The sequence below is a fragment of the Orbicella franksi genome, chromosome 6 (genome assembly GCF_964199315.1).
Source record: "Orbicella franksi chromosome 6, jaOrbFran1.1, whole genome shotgun sequence".
NCBI lineage: Eukaryota > Metazoa > Cnidaria > Anthozoa > Scleractinia > Merulinidae > Orbicella > Orbicella franksi.
The window spans coordinates 24,142,691-24,159,701 of NC_138150.1; the positions used below are offsets into that span (position 1 = coordinate 24,142,691).

General features: G+C 39.0%; 1 protein-coding gene across 1 annotated transcript; it reads left to right on the top strand.

Moving 5' to 3' along the window:
* The first annotated feature begins 971 nt into the window (after positions 1 to 971).
* Positions 972 to 13,887, top strand: LOC145489489 (COP9 signalosome complex subunit 1-like). Its single transcript, XM_081468471.1, has 18 exons — positions 972 to 1,363; positions 3,157 to 3,243; positions 3,342 to 3,442; positions 4,020 to 4,097; positions 4,471 to 4,546; positions 5,019 to 5,080; positions 5,602 to 5,652; positions 6,551 to 6,635; positions 6,815 to 6,892; positions 7,548 to 7,602; positions 8,520 to 8,605; positions 9,143 to 9,237; positions 10,104 to 10,209; positions 10,367 to 10,447; positions 11,116 to 11,253; positions 12,082 to 12,168; positions 12,652 to 12,699; positions 13,143 to 13,887. The coding sequence occupies exons 1-18, from the start codon at positions 1,328 to 1,330 to the stop codon at positions 13,194 to 13,196; spliced, it is 1,404 nt and encodes a 467-aa protein (XP_081324597.1). The 5' UTR covers positions 972 to 1,327; the 3' UTR covers positions 13,197 to 13,887.
* The last annotated feature ends 3,124 nt before the right edge of the window (positions 13,888 to 17,011 follow it).

Below are 17,011 nucleotides of genomic sequence, written 5' to 3' on the forward strand. Positions count from 1 at the left end.
AAAGATTAATTCACGGAAAATTTATATTTATGATCTTTATATCAGTCGCCAAGGAGTTCCAGAATTAGAAAACCAACTAGCAAGGGCAATGAGAGAGCGTAGACTCTAATACACCTCAACGAGTGAAAAATAAAACAAAATTGTAGCAAAGCAATTTGCAAGGTGTGTGTTGTTTACTTTATTGATATTGAGATCTCTTTCGAGCCACGATTTTGAACATGCTAAAGTAAATAAAAATGACTTGAGAAAAAAGGAATTGAAGTGTCTGCTTACAGAGGGAGGAGAATTACTTATAAGCTCAATCACTCAGACGCATCAAAATCAGATCACGTTTTTTACACAACCTGATCTGAGTCAATGCGAAAGGTCCTGACTGTACTGTTCAACTCTGTCTCCGCAAGGGCGGGACTCGACCAATTTTAAGGTCGGCATTTGCAACAAATTTGAGTTTGCGTATCTTGAAGAAATAAAAGTGATGGAACGATATATCTGAAATTTTCCCTGAATGTTCCCTACCAAGCACGTTTCGATAAATACAATAAAAAAGATAGGTCGTTATTTTCGCCAAAGAGATATCATGGGCCAATCTGGAAAGAATGAATGAACTTTATTTAAGTGTCTGCTACTCTGATTGGGCCTTTTGATTTGCGACATTCGATCGTTTGTGTTCCTGAGGAAGAAGAGCACAAACTCTACCTTTTCACCAGGACAACCTACAACACCAAGTGAATTATATGTTTAATCTGATGGAGTTCAGTTTCGGTTTGGTTTGTAGCCGCCATTTTTCGCTGCAGGTACAATAGGAAGACTAGGAATCCGGCTAGCAACAACTGAAAGAAAAATTTGCCGATTGAAAATGATAAATGACGTTAAAGCCATCTGAAATGGTAATAATAATGCGTTACATTGACGATCGTGAAGAGCGACGGCGAGCACGGAGCTCAATAGAAAGAAAAGAAAAACAGGGCCGCCGGAGCTTCGCTATAATTTCTGTAATTTTGTTAGACCAACGTTTTGGAAACTAGGAAAATGTTCAAAAAATAGCTTAAAATCTGTCGTAAACTTTTTCTCGTTACACGATTAACCCTTTTAAATCGCATGTGAAATTTTATCATGGATTTGCGGAAGATTTTCGAGAAATCTTCAGGCAAAAGAGTGAATTATCACACCGGAAGTCGAACCCGGTTCTGGTACATGACGTGCAAATTATGCATTCGTTAACCGCTGACCATATTTCGGTGATGTAGTACATGACCTACATATCAACTGCTAGCTGAAATTTGGAGACTTTGCAAACGAGGAAAAAGACAACTGTGACAACAAAAATATGCCACTACCAGCTAGAATAGGTCGGTCCCATGAGGTATGTGATGTTATTTGTAGCGTTATTATTGCATCTGAGGTTTAAAAAGCCGTTGAAAGAAGAGCAAAGATGAAATATCTTTCGACAGCTTAGCGTACTTTGCCAACTCTCGTTGTAGCGGACACCCTTGGGCCCGTAATAGCGAGACTCCCCAGTAGCGGGGTGAAACGAAAAAGAAAACTTTTGATTGCGAAGTGTATTGGATTCCTATCCTCTTTTCAGATTTCCCGTCTCTTTTAATTTGTAGTATACATTTAACTTTGATTCATAATCATATGATGTATAAGCTTAGCTCAAAATAGTGTACATACCAGTAAACATTTCAAGACTGCAGAATTATTATGTTATTTGATATCTCCTAGTTGTCCGTTGAAGTTGTTTGAGAGAAGAGCATGTAAATGTTGAAGTGTCTGTAATTTTGTAATAGGGAGAGTCCATTACAGCAGGATTTTTTCCATACATGTAGTTGATGTACGTTTGTTTATAGCTTTTGCCGGGCATGTACATGTAGCTTCTATCAATAATAGTCAGTGTCCGTGTATAAGAGTAAAATGTTTGAAAGGCGAGAGTTGACTGTATTTTTGATCTCTTTATGATGTTATGAGTGAAGGTCTAATAGTAATTCATGATAGCTGCCCAGGCTTTTACCCGGATGGGTGTCCAGGGATCCTATGGACAGCCATTTTCTATAGAAAATCTTTTTATTTTTCATATGTTGGCTTATAAATTGCTCATTTGAGCAGGCCCTATAGCACATTTTGGACGGCCACTTTTCAAATTCTGACTCATAGCCTGCTAAGGAGAACAAATTTATCTACAATGATCAACTGAACTATATTAAATATCTGTCACAGTAAAGTTGAACTAAGCAATCTACATGTACAGCAAATAACAGCTTACCTCAGATTATCAAAACACATTGTCCAGTATATTGGTAGATATTTTTCCCTGCAAAATTTCCTGCAACTACACTAAGCTGAGCTACTCCATAGTAAAAATTGCCTGTCTTGATGATGCTTTGTCAGATATTTTTGAACTGGAAGCAAGCACAGTAGAAGGTCAATCACTGCAGCAAAAACTTAAGAAAAGGAGAAAAAGGAAAGGTTAAAAAAAATTTTAAAAAATGAAAAGCCTAAAGACGTACACGTAGGTCACTTTCTTAAAATTTTTATTTCTGTGCATGCCCAAGGAAAAATGCGGTAAAAACGTGATGCTAGTGGAAAGAAATGCATGCTGTCATGTTGCAAATGCATTTTGGAGTAGATTGGAGCTAATTTGGTCCATATCCAGGCTGAAAATCTCCAAAATGTCCAAAAATGCATTTTTGGCGAAAAGCTCTGGGAGTCAATGGGTTTAAGTTTTATTGTAACCCATAAGCTGTCTGTTTGACAATCTTATTGCAATTGGCTAACTAGGCATCTTTTGTTGATCAGTAGAAGAACTGGGAGGCTGTGTTTAGTAGCCTTTACCATTATGATTGAAATAAAACCTACATACAAACCAAATTCAATGTTGTATATCCATATTAATTAATCATACACTGGCCAATATAAGTGAGAACATTTTTTTTAGCAAGACTCAGATTCCCCTAAAGTTTTTTTTATGACTTAACATTTTGATAGTTGACCTCACTAACTAGCTGACCTCACAAAGTGGCCTCACTAGTTATCAGGCAATGGAATCATCAAACTTCTAATCATTTCAATAAACAGTAGCAAAGCTTTCATTATGCACTTACACATGAATCCAGTAAGGATATATTTTCTAAATTGGAGTATTTTCTTTTTCTGTAGAATCCAATTGAACCCATGCAGGTAGACATACCTGAGAGTGACCATTCTCCTCATGAAGACAACTTCATCATTGAATCTGCAACTTTGGTAAGTGGCTGAATGATTTACACGAGGTTTTGCTGTTTACAGTAATTTCTGTGTCTGATAACTTTTATTGCAATAAAATATTCCACCTATGCTTTCAGGATCTTGATGTCTATGCATCAAACTACACCAGCCTAACAAAGCTGAACAGGCTAATGTTTGTTGCCAAACATTGTCCGTCCCTAGAGGTTGATGCATTGAGGTAAAGAAAACTTCACATTATATACACTGTATTTTTACGTACCGTCTGTAGGTAAGGTCAAGTCAAAATGAGCCAAGTGGTCCATCAGGCCAGAGCTAATCTCAGTTTCTGTAGCATGAAGCGACCAAGAATTTTTCTTCTCCTGCCTGGATGGGATGCCAGTCCATCACAGGGTTAACCCCAGCATTAAATTTGCTGGTGCCCATTTATACACCTCGGTGGAGAGAGGCATGTGAGAGTAAAGTGCCCAAGAACACAACACAATGTCACCAACCAGTGCTCGAGCCTGGACCGCTCAATCTGGAGTTGAGCACACTAACCATGAGGCCACCACGCCAATGCCAGTGTGTTGGCCAAAACGTTAAGGTGCTAGACTAAGTGGGTTAGCTGACCCACTGGTAGTGTGTCTGTGGTGTTGGTAGTGTGTCGACCAATGGGTTGGTCAATACTTCAGCTGATGCGTCGGTGGGATCAGATTCTTCAATTAACTTTACCCTTTAGCAATCAATCTAAGTTTAAATATTCTTAATAATGACTTGTACCAATGAAAGTTGTTTCTCTGTGTTAATTTCTCTAGGATAGCTCTCAGTTATGTGAAGCAAACATTTAATGTCCAGTTGTACCAGGAAATTGTGACGAGGATGACAGAAGCATGGTTAGTGTTTTACATCAGTGTAGAAATTTTGTTCATTTAAAAATGTCTTTCTCTCTTAACTTTTAGGGACTCACAAGAAAGTTATTGAAAACTGAACATTCATTCTAACCTTATTTTGTGTGGCTGAAGATTTTCCTGTGAAGCTGATGTGCAGAATGCATACATCCAAGATTATTCCATTGTGATGGTCAATTAATTTTTATAACATTGATTGCTTAGTTTAATTTTTTTTAATGATTTTTACAGACATATTTTACAATGTAATTATATGATTCGATACATGTACTTGGGATATTAATTAGTGACAGACATGGAAGTGTATACATTTGAAAATTTCTGTCAATTTTGTGTCAAATTTTTACCTACAATACAGCAGTCGTAGTGAATTGGAATGCCCACCCATGGACACAACATGGATAGAAACTACAAGTAAAAAGGCTGCATTAAAGGTGATTTACAATACGTATTTGTTTATGAAATATCTTCAAAGATAATTAAAAATGAAAATTACTAGATATTAATTTGTGTCTGCAAAAGCCATTGGCTTTTGATGGAGGACCAGGATTGTGATTATTTTTTTGTGAAATATGGGATGAACTACTCGCACTAGCCATTCCTCATTTTTAATCATGAGAGACGGAGGTTTCCTGATGTGATCTGGAGTGTTTTTACAGGGGCCACTTTGAATTTACAGCTCTCTTGTTGAGGTCAGGCCATTTCTCTTGTCTTGTTACATGTCGGACAACACTTTTGTTACTACAGGTGTAGCTGTTGTTCGCAGGCTTGTGATGGTTACCACCTGCACCTGGGCTGGCTTGTAGTACACTGTTTGTAGCTCCTCTCACAGGAACCTTCCCCACACTTATTTATCATTGATGGCCTTAAAAGTGTATTTAATGACTTTTTTTTTCTCTGTGACAGCTTGAGAAGCTAGATACAGACTTGAAAAACTACAAGAGTAACTCCATCAAAGAGAGTATCAGGTAATTGATTTAAATCATTATCAGTAATAAAGTTGCCATGATTACTGATGGAGGTGTTTCACATGTATACTGCTGACAATCACAATTGGAACAGTAACTGACTGAAAACCAGACCTTTAAGCAATGGTTCTTACTAGTAAATCAGGAATGACTGATTAGGTCAAGAATCTTTGGGTGTAGGCTAAAAATAAAATATAAATAATTAATTATTGGTACAAGAACCTTGTTTTAAGCAAGCCACACTGTATTGTGTAGGGATTACTTTTACTAGCTGTTCGGTTTTCAAAGATGACTATAATTTAATCCTTCAGGCCAAAAATCTCATATGAATCACTAACAATGTGGGGCTGTGGTCTAAGAAAAATTATAAGGGTGCCCAGCATTTAAGCTTATATGAAAAGAGTCAGTTTTTCCAGTTACCCAAGGGCAAAAGTTAGTCACCTGTGGCACCTAGGCACTTGTAGAGCACAGGCCTGCAATGTATTATATTGTACTCACTACGTGTTATATCTGTTTGACAGACGAGGACATGATGACCTGGGTGATCATTACTTTGAGTGTGGAGACCTAAAGTTAGTACAGCAACAACAATATTAACAAATTAAAACTTAATTTTAAACATGATTCACTCCCGATAGAGTTCTTTCAGGCCAAAATAACTGCCATGTGCTTATGAAAAGCTTTATAGTCAATGTTATTATGGTGGGTTCCACTCTCATTGGTAGTTGTTATATTGCACAATGCAAGGTGTTCATTTTTTGTTGTTGTTTATATGGTTTTCAGTAAAAGTAGACAGCTGGCTGAATTCTGCCAGCTGTGAAAACAAATGTACATACCCACCTGATCCAGCCATTAAACTATGTCACTGAATTCATCTACAGTTCAACTCCTGTTAAATGGCCACCCTCAGGGAGATGAATAGTGGCTGCTTAAAGAAGGCTTGCCGCTTACATGTAATAGAGGTCAAAAGCAATAGAAAAGCCCTCATCAGGACTTTGATAAATGGCTGCCCGACAGGGGGTGGCCATTTAAATAGGTGACGGCTTAATAGGAGTTCAACTTTATATGGAACATGTGACACAGCTTATTTGATGCTTATGAACAACTCATTTCTCTCTTATTTTCAGTCAAAGTGCTTCAAAGATACAACAACAACCTCACCCCCCACCCCCAAATGAAAGCACATCTTTGGCAATCTACTGTACAATTTCAATTTCCCTAAGTCCCCACTCCTAGAGGCTCCATACTCTGGTAGTATCTTCCAACCCCCTGTAATTTTTGCTTGGCTGCGTGTGAAAAATTCTGTTGAGAACCCTCTTCATTTGTTTGTATATTTAGCAGCAGTTTGATGGATCTTTTGTATTGTTTTGTTGTTGTTGTTGTTGTTGTTGTTGTTGTTGTTGTTTTTAATATCATTTAGGAGACTTATGAATAAATATTCTTTTTTTGTATTTTCTTGTCAATTAACAGCAATGCTTTAAAGTGTTACTCAAGAGCAAGAGATTACTGCACCACAGCCAAACATGTTGTTAATATGTGTGTTAATGTCATCAAGGTACATGTATAGAGATTGAATTCTTCAATGTAATGTGCTGTTTCTTGTATATCTATGTCCAGAACATTTGTCAAGCATATGGAGTGAAATATGAAATATAAAAAGGTTTTTCAGTTTTCTTGTTTATATTTGTAAACACAATACAGTTTGATTGACATTGTCATGTTTATGATTGACAGGTCAGTATTCACTTGGGTAACTGGTCACATGTGTTAAATTATGTTAACAAGGCAGAAAACACTTCAGAGCTTGCTGAGGTAAGGACACAAGTTATATGTACATTTTAAATGTATTGCTGGTTATAGCAAGAGAAAAGTCCTCAATTTGAAAAGAAATAATGGTTATGTTAAGCGTGGTAAATTATATTTTGAGAAAATTTCCAAGTAGTCTTGTATCACTGACTGAGTTTTACAACCGGTCAGTGTAAAATGCAGACTGTGGACTGCAGACTGCTGACCAGGGATAGAGTGCAGATTGAGGGTAAAATGTAGACTGCAGACCAGGGGTAAAATGTAGACTGTAGACTTTTCAAATGAATCGTGTTACCATTGCCATCATTGAGAGCTAACAATAAACAGGCTGAACAGAGTTTTATTTAGGCTAACCTGAAAGATATTCAGGCTAACTGAGTAACTGGAGTGATATTCAGTCTAACCACAGTGATATTCAGGCTAAGTGGACTGGAGCGCAGATTTTCACTGCAATTAGCCTGAATAACCCTGTTTACGGTTAGCACTCGATAATGAAAATAACACAATATATACTTAATAAGTTTGTAGTCTGCAGTTTGCATTTTACCCCTGGTCTGCAGTCTGCAGTCTGTGTTTTACACCAACCGTTTTTACAACATTTTTTTTTTCTCTTTTTCTTTTTGTGTTTTATTTTTTATATTTGGTTTGCTTGTTGTTACAGCAGAAAGACAGGAGACCAAACTTGGTGACTCTTACAAGACTCAAGTGTGCTGCAGGTAAATGGTAGTGTGCCAATTTTATTTAGGAAATACATCCACACAGTTTTGAAGTTCTCAATATATTCAGCAATCTTCTCAAACAATCTAGAAAGTAGATTAAAAATATCAGGGAAAAACAAATAGTAACAGTTCCAAATGCTTTAGAGATGCACTTGCTAAACTGCTGTCATGCTGTCATGACTTGTGAGAAATACAATGTGTAATGTGCAAGTCATGAAAATTCTACAATTTTTTTTAGAAAACAAGCAATAACATTGCTCCCGCGAAAACGTTTCTTCTATACGGTAGTTCTTTAGAAAGACGGAAGGAGAGGTCCCGAAACCGACCTCACCGTCGGTAAGCTGTCGGCCGACAGCTTACCGACAGGCTACCGACAGGTTACCGACAGCTTCTAAAACAAAAAGTTTGCTGTAGAAAAGGCAGGAATATAGTATTAGACCCGATCAACAAAATGGTTTAAAAAACCCCCAAAACAATTAGAAATCTCGTCAGTAACTTACCGATTGACTGTCGGCATAGAAATTATTGATCGTGAAATTTTATATCAAATTTGTAACTGTGTACTAACGGACAAGTACGTCTTAAATTTAAACCGTGTAAAGCAGGTTTCATCCGAAAGTAAAAGTGTAAACCACCGCATAACACTTTCTTGTTCAAATGCAATTTGAACCCTGACATAATCCAATAATGACGGTGAAAATTGCATTGCAGCCAAAGAGGCTGAATAACACACGATTTCTCTGGATGTTTTTCTCGAGTTTTTCAACATCCCTGGAAGCTTGAAAGAACTCACAAAAGCTGTGGAAACACTCGCTTTCGCATTTCGGCATGTAGTTTTCCCGAACTTCCATTTCTGTTTCTATGACGCGTTAAAAACACAATACAAACTCAATAAAAAGTGTTCTTCTCCATAGGTCTTGCAGAGCTTGCTGCGAGGAAATACAAGTCAGCTGCCAGGAATTTCTTGCAAGCTTCATTTGACAACTGTGAATGCCCAGAGGTTAGTAACTGACAATACTGTTACAGTGAGAGAAAAGTCATGTTTCATAGTAATTGGTTTAAACCCTGGAGTATCAGTAGTTCGTATAGTGTGATCGCCCAGGTGAGGGTAGTTCTGAAAAGAACTGTTGTTGGTGACTGACGTTTCGACAACCTGAGCGGAAGTCATCTTCAGAGTCAAGTGAATAGTGTTAGTCTGTCGATGGTGTTATAAGTATGGTCCGTTGATAGTGATTGGTCAGTTTAGCGGTGATGACATCAGCAGTCATTGGTCGGTTCTAGTGAGTTTCGATCTGTCTATTGTTGGAGTTACATCATCAACTGACAAACACTATTCACTTCACTCTGAAAATGACTTCCGCTCAGGTTGTCGAAACGTCAGACACCAACAACATTTCTTTTCAGAACTACCCTCACCCGGATGATCACACTATACGAGCAACAAAAGTAATGTTTGGCACGTTACTTGTTGTGAATGCTTCCATGTAACTTGCATAAGGCATTTTGTCCAAGTGCATTTTGTGGTTCATGTACACAGATAATTTCACCTAATAATGTGGCTGTGTACGGAGGACTATGTGCACTGGCTTCGTTTGACAGGCAGGAGCTACAAAAGAAGGTTTTATCAAGCAGGTATGTCCACTGTTACCTACCTATATGGATCCCCTGGGGAGCGGGGACCCCCATATAAACTGTCGGGGATGCTCGTCGTCCCCCGTAGGGGTATAAATCAAGGATTTCCACAGTTGAGTCCCCGAAGACTTCCGAAAATGACACAGAGACTTAAACCGGTTAACTTTAAGTTAACCGAGATATTCGGAAGACGAGCCAAGGATTTCACAAGCTTAGCAGCTTGAATGCGTTTTTGGTGATTCTTCTTGACCTCGACATACAACCTTGCATACGGCCGGTGCGCCGGAAATTTGAATTGACCAATCAGGATTCAACAGGCGGGAAAAGCTGTACTGTCCTGACGTCAATGTATGTTAACAGGAAAGGCATTGAAGTCGGGCCAACAATATTCACGAAAAGAGATTTACAATTCCAAAAACCATATCAGATTGTAAAAATTTAAAAAAGATGAAACATTTTGTGTCTCCAAGTTTTTGATCTGGCGCCTAAAATGGGTCGCCCGCGTTCGGCAACTCACTCTTCGATCGCTGTCGCCAGGTACGATGAAAGTTTTGTCATCTTGAACAAAACATGCTGTCCCTCGTCAAATAAAACCAACTTAGCAGTGCCTATATTTTTTGTTAGCTTCGAAGATAAGGACTATTGTCGTGTCGTTTCGGTAGGTCAGCTCGGTTTTGACTTCAAGGAACTTCCAAAGCGATTATGATTTATACGGCAACATTTATTTATCATGGTGGAAATTTGTTTTAGGAACATTGCTGCGGAAAATAAATTCTGGTATTTTGGTTTGATCAGTTCATACACTATACACGTACATGACTTGGCAATGTTTGGCCAATCATCTATTCATTTTGTTGGCATCGTAGTTCATTTAAGCTTTTCCTGGAGTTGGAGCCGCAGTTGAGAGATGTTCTGTACAAGTTCCACGAGTCACAGTATGCTGCCTGTCTGAAACTCCTGGATGAAATGAAGGTACAAATATAAGAGTCAATCCTGACAGACTGATTTTGTCCACACTTTTAAATTGCTGCTCCTGCATGCATACTGAGGAGTAACGAACCATGCTGTCGTGTATTTAAAACAAATTAGGAAAACAATCAGGACAATTTCCCAATGTTATTTGTTACAGGATAACTTCATGTTAGACATGTATCTAGCTCCTCATGTGAACACCTTGTACAGTCAGATCAGAAACAGAGCGCTTGTGCAGGTTAGTAGTGTTTATGTCTGTATTTTTCGGTTCCACCATCATCTAGTATTTGAGCTTTTCTAGAACATGCCTATAGGAAACTAACAGATAGCTTTTTCAGAACAATTATCCGCGCATTTTTTTCCCTATCAACCAGCAACCGAGCTAGTGCGTGACGTTACGAACCCGCAGAATACGTTGCAAATGTACCGAAATGTAAAATTACGAAAGACAAGACTTTTCTCCGTGTTTCTATCGAGCTAGAGAAACAGAAAGTGGATTTTTGGGAGAACGAGAAATAACGTGGGAACACAGCAGGCGAGTGTCACTCTCCACGGCTCTTTCGAGCTCTCCCAAACTTTCCCGGACGTTTGACTTTCTGCAACTGTAAAATGTTTTAAATTTGTGCAAGGAAACACGGCGTGGCTCCAGCAAGTATGGTCGATGAGTGATTTATTACTCTATTGTATGACTAAAAGGTAAAAACCAAATCGACTCCAATACCTAGGAAATACCTGTATTTGACCAGCAATAGAGCAATCTCATTTACTAATTCTAGTTCCTGGCCCTTTTAGCTGTCTTAGTTGTGTGCTGCTGCAGGTTACTAGCTTTGGGCAGGTCTGCCGTAATTTTCATGTTGTTGTTTGTGTTGTGGTATCACGGTTTAAGCGGTTGTTGTTTCGTTGTAGTACTTCAGTCCTTACGTGTCAGCGGACATGGAGAAGATGGCGCATGCGTTCAACACAACAGTGACAAACTTGGAAGATGAGCTGTCACAGCTGATACTTGATGGACAGATTCAGGCCAGGATCGACTCGCATAACAAAGTAAAATTATCTCCTACGATTTCGTAAAATACCGATAATAAAGCAGCCCCTCTGAAAACTATCCCAACGATCACGGCCCTGTTGCTTTAAATACAAGGGTTCCACTTAAGGAGTTCAGTCACAGTATTTTGAGTTGTTTAATGGCCGCGTAGAAAATCACCTTTAAATTGAAACAAACCTGAAAATAATAGCTTACTAAGATAGAAAAACAACAAAGAGATAATAATTAATCATAAAGGAACAAGGATGGTTAAGGATGGAGAAGAATAACACGGATTACAAACGACGAACTTGGAAAACTAATTTAGGCTAAACTTTTCAAGATGCGCAAACTGAAACCGTCACGTAGCTCCTTAAAACTATACAGCTCTTGAAGAAGTACAAAACATCTTCAAATTATAGATCCCCTAGTTATTGTATAACTTGGTTTGTATTTATGTCATTAGAGTGTGTTTACAGACCATTAGCTTTATATTGCAACATGCCAAGAGTGTTTTACCATGCGATATTCTTGTATGCACCAAAAATATTCACATGCAATCATCCCTTTCGAATGAAAACCGAAACATTTTTGGACACGCAAAATTCCTCCCGAAAAAAGTTGATTTCAAAATCATATTCCAATTGCTGTTGCAATTCTCGACCAAACAGAAGTCAAATTAGAAAACAAAACAGGCATCTAGTTGATTAAAATACCGTGAGATAAGCCATGTTCTTATATTTTTAGAAGGGTTATTATCGGGGGGCGGACGGGAAAGGATACAGCTCTACCTGCAAAGGAGTTGAACCTCACCGTCTACATGAATTCTTTACTTCTTGTTTCTGAAGGTACTGTTCGCGCGTAATGTTGATCAGAGAAGTGTCACGTTCGAGAAGGCGTTAGAGATGGGAAAAGAATATCACAAGAGAACCAAGGTTAGTTAGTGTAGTCCTCAGTCTCTCTCACACGAGAGGTGCTGTGGCTGGTTTGCTGCACTCTGGACAGAGTGGTCTAGGCTCCAGCCCTACTGTTGTCTTCTTGGATACGCTCTCCTGTCACACTGTGCCTCTCTCCACCAAGGTAAAATGGGTTCCAGGGAACTGCGAGAGGGAGGGGTCGGTAGGCTGTGATGGACCAGCTTCCCGTCGAGTGGACAAAGCAATACTCTTAGTCGCTTCTCGCGGAGGATTCCAGAAATACGAATCTGTCGAGCCAAAAACCTCCAAAAGTGCTTTACTACACTTCTGATCCTGTCATATAGTAATCACTCCAAAAACTGTGCTAAATAGTCTGTGATTACATTTATATGGGTGTAGTCTAAAAGCTCTGCATTTCGAAGTCTAGCATTTTATGTTTCAAGCGAGAGAAACGCGACAGTTTTCTTAGAACTGACAAACAACCTTTCAATGTGATTTCAGGCTTTGATTCTCCGTGGCGCCATCCTTCGTAACCAAATTGTCGTTAAAGTAAGTACTTCTTCACTTCGCTTCTACTATTAACGTTCAACTCAGTGAATTTCATCACTGACCAAACCTGTGATCCAGTCCCTATGTGCTGCAAGAGGCTTGAGTAAACATATTATTATTAATAACCATATTATCAATGTAATTTTCAATGATGTGTTCGGATCGAGCAGTCCGGGTTCGAGCCCTGGCCGGGGTCATTGTGTTGTGTTCTTGGGCAAGGCACTTAACTCTCACAGTGCCTCTCTTCAGCCAGGTGTACAAATGGGTTCCGGTGAATTTAATGCTGGAGGTAACCCTACGATGGACTAGCATCCCATCGGGGGGGGGGGGGGGAGGGGGGGGGGTTAGAAATACTCCTAGTCCCTTGATGCTATAGAAACCGGAGAGCCTGTTGGGCCACTTGGCTCGTATGCAGACTTTACTTTTTTTCTTTTTTTCCTCAGAGCCCCCCAAGAGAGCCCAGTTCTGGTGATGTGTCTATGCCAGTTGCTAGATAGAGGCCCTAAGTATGAACAGCGTCACCATGAAGAATATTTCGTCTTTTGCTAGTCTTTTCGATAACATCAGATTTCTTTTTGTCAAGAGACATTTTAAAGGTGTTGACGGTGTGTAAAACAATATCAAAATCAAAAGGTAACCCTTTCACTTTTGGAGCCAAGCTTCAAGTATTAAAATTGGTAAATAAGTAACCCTTTGTGAGCGAGACCTTTCAGATCGTTCAAATGAAAAGTGCTGAGTAGTACCTTTGTTATGGTTATGGTACTGTAGTACAAGGTGGTTTTAACTTGCAAGCCTTTGGATGAAGTCCTGGTGTATTACCATGCAAATTAAAAGCTATTTAGCAGCACTTCCATGTGCTACTCTTTCTTGTACTGTACTTAGCTCTTAATGACCGAGAAGGAGGTCTGTATGGGAGAATCTTGACCGAGGTCGTAAGTACAGACCGAACGCAGTGAGGTCTGTACACACGACCGTGGTCAAGATTCTCCCATACAGGCCGACTAAGCTCGGTTAATAAGATGTTTATTGTATGGCAACCAAGAAAAATTTAATTCGTTTAATGTAACTGGTTTGTACGTACTAGCTGACATTTTGCTTGCGAACGGCAATGAGCTGAACTTAAATCTTCCAAAGTTTGCTCGTCCTCTTTACCTTTTTTCTCATCAGGCTTTTTGGAACTTCTGCTAATATTTTGACCGCGACGGTCAATATTGATTTTAGCCAATCAAATTCGTTAATTCTGTAGTTCCCAGTCCTTGTGTGTCACAGCCATATAAAAAGAAGTTTGTGGATGAAACTCTAGGGGGTGACCACTCAAATGAAAGCTACTGAGCAGTACTTTCATATGATACTGTTTATTATGCTGTACAAGATTGTGAAGTCTTAATCTTGGTGATGTTACTCTACTGTGTGACCATTCCGTTGCGTGCAATTGAGCAGTGCGTTCGTGAGGTTATAGTTCTAAATACCTGGTGAAATCTTGGCATTCTCGGAAGTGAAAGAGTCAAAGAGAACTGTCCATTGACTTAGGAAGCTCTTAAATCGTCCAAATAGCCGCATGCCTCCAGTGTTTCAGTCCTTCTAGATTCTGTGAATCAACCTGGAGCTCATGTTATACTAAAATGTGCTGAGTCGAACGGAGTCAAATCATTGTTGAACTTAGAACTTACGTTGGTAAATAAATTAGCTTTGTAACTAAGGCTGCCGGACTTTTGCTTTTTTTACCAAACAGTCAGAAAAATACTTTAAAATACCGCGGATCCGTTACCAGAATTGATCTTGATATGGATAGAGCGTTCTCTGGTAAAAAGTATTTGAAAACATAAGCTTTCGACAGCCGGTCTACTGTCTTCAACGGATTTGAAAATTTTGAACCGTCGGAGACAGTAGACCGGCTGTCGAAAGCTAACGTTTTTAAATACTTTTTACCAGAGAACGCTATATCCTATATTATCAAGAAAAAAAACTTGTTAAACTGTTGTCAATGTGACACAGTGTTAACGAATCCGATCCTTAAATGCGCACAAAATCTTTGTTTTTGCCAAAGCAGTCGAAGTCGAGGAAGATGTGTATCCGCCGGTATAGTTTTATGGTCACGTGACCTGGCGTCACGTGGTACTTTCTCGTTCAATAGAAAACCGCAATTTAGTTGTCGGTGTACTTACACCATTACCACACACGCTCGGATTGAATTTTAACTTACTAACAACTGAGAGGAATTAAATAAGAAAGCCAGGAACCTGATTTATGGTAAGAAACTGTCACAGGCTGTAACTAAACGTGACGGCTGTGTTGCAGGCGAAACTTGCGCGACGCGTGACTTAGTGAAAAAGGTAACATATTGGTCACGCCAAAATAAACTCAATTTATAGCAGACGTTTCGATTCGGGCCTAGCCCTTCCTCAGTGCTAAGTTTAGTTTTGTTTAGTTTTATTAAACTTGTTCGCTTGGTAATATGCTTCATAATAATCGTTTATTTTGTTTCTCTTCCCTGTATGAGTGGTTTGTAGCTTGGTATAAAAAATATATAGTGTAAAGTTCATGTGGTAAAGAAAAGGGAAAAATAACTACATTATATATGCGTCCGACGCGAAGTAAACTCCAGGAAACTATGTTTGAAGCTTTGATGTTGGTCACAAAAGCGCTGGGTGCGAAAAACAATAAAAAGTAGCAAATATTTATAATAATACGAAGTGCTAAAAATTTCTCAACCTTGAATCAACTAGAAAAGAGAAACTGAATTATTGAGGGTAATTGTCGTTGTTAATGGTTCTGTGGGTTATTTCGGAAAACCACAGGATAGCTACTTCAAAGTCTGGATAAATAATAGAAGGTCTTTTTGAAATTGATATCAGATCCAAATTTAACTTTGCCTGTTTCATGCCTATTGCACAGCTCTCACAAAATAAATCACGTTGATTCGACAAAAATCCTGTACAGACATTCCTCTTTTTTCTAAATACTTTTCTGTCAGGTAAATTTGCTTCGATTTTTCAAACGCGTTTCAGACGAATCATTAAAGCTCTGAACAGACATCAGCTATGGCCTAAATTTTTAACGTCTTTAATAATTGATATGTTACCCGCTGTTATTAGACATGCTATTTACATAAGGTGTTTGATATCTCGAGGAAAATTCTAAAACGTTGATGTTAAACCTGTGTGCATTTTCTTCGCGGCCACAAGCTAGCTGCTCCCTTCGTGAAGTAAGTAGAAAAATGAGATTAATTTTAATTTAAGGCGCTGTCTTCATCGATAAACCGTGTTCAAAAAACGTTCGCACAGTGTGATACTAAGATATCAAAAGTTATGTTAGTGCACCGCGCGAAGTAAATTGGAATCAGAATACTGTCTGTTGAAGACTCTTCTCAAGTTTCGCGTACACTCGATTTTGCTTTCGTCCCTTCCGTGAAACTATAAATTTTTATTAATGAGGGGCAGATCTAAAATTCCTCGTCCAAAAGTACAGTATGTTTAAGAGAGTTAAGACGCCAAAATTTTTCCGGCCAAGCATTGTAAATAATGGTATGTCTGGTGAAATAAACCCAGACTGCAGCAGTACCACGAAGGGTTTCGCTTCAGAGTGAAACATTTGTCGAAAAGAAGAAACTGATTTAAAGCTAAAAGAGTTTGAAAGAGAAAACATTTTCGCATGCTTGTAACGACACGCACTAAACAATAGCGTAAACTCAAGCCGAGTGAACGCGCCCGAGGGTTAGTGAATGCGGTAGTTTCCATCCTTTGCCGGCAAAATCCACTAAAACACGGTAGAGGTCGTTTACACAGCCAGAAACAAAACGTCAGCCAGCTGGTTCCTGAAGACAAAGGGGAACCCACAACCACATTGCATAATTATGATTTGGACACTCCTGTGGAAAAGCGACAATTAATTTATTACAGCTTAGTCTTCTTTCCTTAAAAAAAAAGTCATTTTTTTTAAAGGCGTGAGAGCCTGGGCCCAAAGTATCAGCGCGAGTTCTTATGGGGATAACTTAATACTTTGGGGAACTTGAATGGCGGCTCGAAATCGTCAGAGAAACGCCGAACGCGATGGTGAATCAATTGCTAATTGCAATTTGCAATTTTATTCATAACACAGTTTTGTTTATGTCTACACCCTCGACTACTTCAATATGCCAAGAATCTGTAGTGGCTCGTGTAGCCTACAGTTCTTGTTGACGCTACGTCTAGAGATTTCGAACTCACGCTCTGTTGAAGAGACTCGAGGAGCCCGTTGAGAATTGAACGATAGAGCGAGCGAGGTTCGACTAGAAAAATAAATAAAAATACATGTGAAGAAGAGCCGAGCGATA